This window comes from Trichechus manatus, unplaced genomic scaffold (assembly GCF_000243295.1).
Source record: "Trichechus manatus latirostris isolate Lorelei unplaced genomic scaffold, TriManLat1.0 scaffold00261, whole genome shotgun sequence".
Classification (NCBI taxonomy): domain Eukaryota; kingdom Metazoa; phylum Chordata; class Mammalia; order Sirenia; family Trichechidae; genus Trichechus; species Trichechus manatus.
Genome location: NW_004444197.1, coordinates 2,335,031 through 2,339,422, shown reverse-complemented (window position 1 = coordinate 2,339,422; position 4,392 = coordinate 2,335,031). Strand labels below are relative to the sequence as shown.

At 51.5% G+C, this 4,392-nt stretch overlaps 1 protein-coding gene across 1 annotated transcript in view; it reads right to left on the bottom strand.

Annotated features, from left to right (window-relative positions):
• The window catches only part of PPARD (peroxisome proliferator activated receptor delta), a 79,631-nt gene that overhangs the window by 819 nt on the left and 74,420 nt on the right, over positions 1–4,392 (bottom strand). Inside the window, exons 4-7 of the mRNA XM_004389843.2 lie at positions 4,046–4,200; positions 3,084–3,222; positions 1,287–1,489; positions 654–1,104 (exon numbers count right to left, since the gene is read on the bottom strand). Of these exons, the coding sequence (XP_004389900.1) occupies positions 654–1,104; positions 1,287–1,489; positions 3,084–3,222; positions 4,046–4,200 (948 nt within the window). The remainder of the gene's footprint in view (positions 1–653; positions 1,105–1,286; positions 1,490–3,083; positions 3,223–4,045; positions 4,201–4,392) is intronic.

Below are 4,392 nucleotides of genomic sequence, written 5' to 3'. Positions count from 1 at the left end.
CTGACAACAACAGTAAACACAACAATTTAGGGAAAACAACTGGCAACTTTTTTTTTTTTTTTTTGCCAGTAAAGGTTTTTTGTTTTCCTGATTAGGCAGCACAGTATTGTGGTTAAGAGACTCACTGCTTGGATTCAAATCCCATCTCAACCACTTTCTACCTATGAGGCCATGGGCAGGTCACCTGGCCTCTCTGGGTTTCAGTTTCCTCATCTGTAAAATGGGGATAATAAAGCTATCTGCCACACAGGGTTGTTGTAAGGATCAAATGAGTTACATAACCTATGAAAAGGAATGAGAACAGTGCCTGGCATGAAGTAAGCTCTATGCCACTGTGAGTTATCATGGTTATTATTATACTGATTATATTGGAATTTGAAAAATGCCAATAAAATACAGAAAATTTCTCCACTACCCAGAAATAAGCACCAAGATACCAATATAGCATGTTGGTATAGTTCCTTTCAGTCTTTTTTCTACCTACATCTGTATAATAAGATTGAGCTGATGTTACATGTACAGTTAGTGCCTTGCATCTTCCAAGGCCATCAGCCCGTGGACATTTCCCCCATGCTGTCCAAGCTCAGGACTGCCGCCCTGCAGTGAGGCAGCCCCAGAAGGACCTGCTGCCCATCTGCCCCGCCCTCACTCACCTCCACATAGGATGATGGCTGCGATGAATAGAGCCAGGTCACTGTCATCAAGTTCCAGTGCGTTGAACTTGACGGCAAACTCAAACTTGGGCTCAATGATGTCGCTGAAGGGCTTGCGGAGGCTGCGCAGGAACTCACGGGTGACGAAGCCACTGCCATTGGCCACCAGCAGTCCGTCCTTGTTGACGATGGAGGCCAGCATGGCAAAGATGGCCTCATGCACGCCGTATTTGAGGAGGGTCACCTGGTCGTTGAGGAAGAGGTTGCCGAAGCTGGGGATGCTCTTGGCGAACTCGATGAGCTCACGCACGGTCTCCACCGTGGTGCACTGACAGCGGTAGAAGACGTGCACACTGATCTCCTTGTAGGGCGGCAGGCTGTTTACCAGCTGCTTCCACACCAGGCCCTTCTCTGCCTGCCACAATGTCTCGATGTCGTGGATCACAAAGGGCTGAAAACCCAGGCCCTGTTAGAGGCCAGGCCTCGGCGACCCCCCACCCCCATGTGTTTCCCATACCCCCTGCCTGTACCAGGAAGTGAAGGGAGGGAGGAGGCCTGGTTCTCCCAAGAGGCAGGCAGGAGGCAGCGGGGCCCAGAGCCTGGGGTGCTGCAAAGCCTTGCAGTGACACTCACCGCCATGTGGCTGGCCTTGCCGGTAAGGATGCCACGGGCCTTCTTTTTGGTCATGTTGAAGTTTTTCAGGTAGGCATTATAGATGTGCTTGGAGAAGGCCTTCAGGTCAGCCACCTGTGAATTGTGCCGGCTCCCCTCGCTTGCTGTCAGCCCCGCCACCAGCTTCCTCTTCTCTGCCTCCGGCATCCGGCCAAAGCGGATGGCTGCATAGGGATGGGGGGACAGTCACCAAGGCAGCCCAGGCAGAAGCCTCTCCTCCAACCTTTTAAGCCCAGGGCCCTCAGAGTCAGCAAACTAGGAATCTTGAGTAGCCCCTCCAGAACGTAAGCTCCAGGAAGCAGGAACTTTTTTTTTTTTTATTGTTGTACTTTAAGTGAAAGTTTACAATTCAAGTTAGTCTCTCATATAAAAATTTCTCCATACATTGTTATGTGACCCTAATTGCTCTCCCTATACTGTGACAGCACACTCCTCCTTTCCACCCCTGATTTCCCGCGTCCATTCAACCAGCTCCTGACCCTCTCTGCCTTCTCATCTCACCTCTGGACAGAAGCTGCCCATTTAGTCTCATGTATCTACTTGAGGAAGCAGGAACTTTCTGTGTTGTTTACACTGCCCAGCATACAGGGTCCTAACTCATGGAGTGGCTCGCAGGCAGCACAGCGGGGCGGTTAGGAAGACAGCCTATATAATGTCAAAGGCCTATGTTCAAGTTCCAGCTTCACAACTGACTATCTATGTGACTTTGGGCAGGCTGCTTTACCTTCTTTTTTCACCAGATGAATGGGGTTAATACTCCCTAAAACTCACTGGGTTGTTGGAATAATTACATAAGAGTATTCACAGAGCAAGAATCAAAAATTGTAGTCATTAGTAATGGAGGAGGATACAAATGTGGCTTCTCTCAGAGTAAGTGCGAGGTGACCCCACCCAAGGAATGTGGCCAGGGCAGATACAGACTGAGGGGGAGGACCAAACCCCACAATCATGCAACCCCAATCACTTAGGAAAAGCTGCAGAGGAAGGGTTCAGGCCCTGCACCCTCCAAGATGGTAGACAGTAAAGGCATTAATGGGTAAAAGGTGGCAGAGCAGCTTACCTGCCCATAGAGACATTTAAATAAGAGGTCCTCTCTTGCCCTCTTTCTGTGTGTCTGGCCCACAGAGTAAAGAGGAGGTGGGTGGGCTTTGCAATATCCTATCCTAGGGGTCTAAGGACAAGGATCTGCTGGAGGCCTGGAGCATAAGGTAGGGAAGGCTCTGTCTCCAGAGAATGGCTGGCCTCCAGGAAACTCCCGGTCTGGCTCTGGCAGCTGACACATGTGGTCAGTTACTGGCTTCTGACTACCCTCAATGACCAAGAAGAGCTGAGGGATCCGTGGCCCGGCAATGGCTTTTCATACTGTGTCAGCTCATCTGAGACAGGCCTGAGGTTCCGGGAGTGGTGTTCCCAACACCACTCCAGCTGGCATCAACTCCAAGTTTCTTTCCAGGCCAGAGAGGGTGAGTCTCAGGCACAGAGAGGGGGTGAATGCCCCAGGCCTGGGCTCTTGAGCTTCCCATGGTAGATGCTGGGCAGTCTGGGAGGTGGCAGGTCTTAGGCCAGCATGTGCTAAATAAAAGCTTCAAGGCTCAGGGTCCAGATCAGCAAAGTCATAGCTGACACTTGCATAGTGCTGACTATGTGCCAGGCACTGCTCTAAGAGCACCCCTCTGGGCTGCTCTGGGTGCTCCCCAAAACCTGACTTCAGGATGTGTGGAGCCAGTGGCCCCTGTGCTTCGCCCAGTCAGCGCTCACCATTATGTGACATGCCCAGAGCCAGGCATTTCTGGAAGCGGCAGTACTGGCACTTGTTGCGGTTCTTCTTCTGGATCTTGCAGCTGCGCTCACACTTCTCATACTCCAGCTTCATGCGGATCGTCCGACGGAAGAAGCCCTGAGGGGCAGAGAACATGTTGGAAAAGCCGAGGAGAGAGGCTGTGAGAGGAGAGAGGTTTTTGGCCCACTGGTTTGTGCCCAAGGGCCCACTATACATAAAGATGAAAAGAATTCCTGAAATTTGGAACTAATGGTGAGAAATTTTAGGAGGGAGAAGGGAAGTAAACAACGCCAGAACTTCTGAAATAAGTAAAACAATATATCATACTTATTTTAAATGCCCAAAGAAGTCTTAAAGCTTCTTTGTTAGTTTGGTAACATAAAGTCTTATCCTGGCTAACTTCGTTTGTTCATAAATTTATCTGGTCCTCTGTATTCTCTAGGTGGTGGTTTGATAAAATAATTTGTAAGATGTTTATGGATGTGTAGTTAGGAGGAAGAACCGAAAAGCATCACTGGAAAAAGAAACACAACATTTCCTTTTTTCCTCAAAGAGCTCCATTCAGGCCTTGAGGCTCAGGAAACGCTGACCTCTGATAGGAAGATGGCTGAAGCCCAAGAACCTCATTCTGTGCTGCCAGCCTTCTCAAACCTGGCCCCCAGGGGGCGCCAGCTGCCCAGAGAGCCCAGGTGAGTGGCTGGGTCAAGGCCAGGTGCCCAGTAGGGCAGGCTCTGACAAGGGGACCTCTCCTCTCCAGCAGGGCCTACAGCTGATGCCTGGAATGGGTTCAAGTGCCTGGCTGCCTCCCGGGCAGGAATTCCACAATGGGTACCTTTAAGGCCCAGCCCTGTGGTAGGGAAGGTCTTTGTTGTAGGTCACCTCTCCATGTGACCACAGCCCCCTACAGTTCCCTACAGTCAGCCACCCCCCATCTCCATACCTTGCACCCCTCGCAGGCATGGACGCCGTAGTGAAAGCCTGATGCCTTGTCCCCGCACACCCGGCACTCCATGTTGAGGCTGCCGCCTGAAGCCCCATCACAGCCCATCTGCAGCTGGTCCAGCAGTGATGGTGGCGAGGAGCTCTGGGAGAGGTCTGCGGACACACAACGATGGGCAGCGTCTCGCTCTTCAAGGCCTAGGAGCCAGGGGGTGACCGGAGCCCACCAGGGGGTGGTGGGCTGTGTAGGCTAGCAGGAAGAGCCCACGTTTTTGAATCACACAGGCCTCTGAGAGCTGTGTGGCCTCAGGGAGTCCCTTAACCTTTCTGGGGATCAGTTTCTTCATA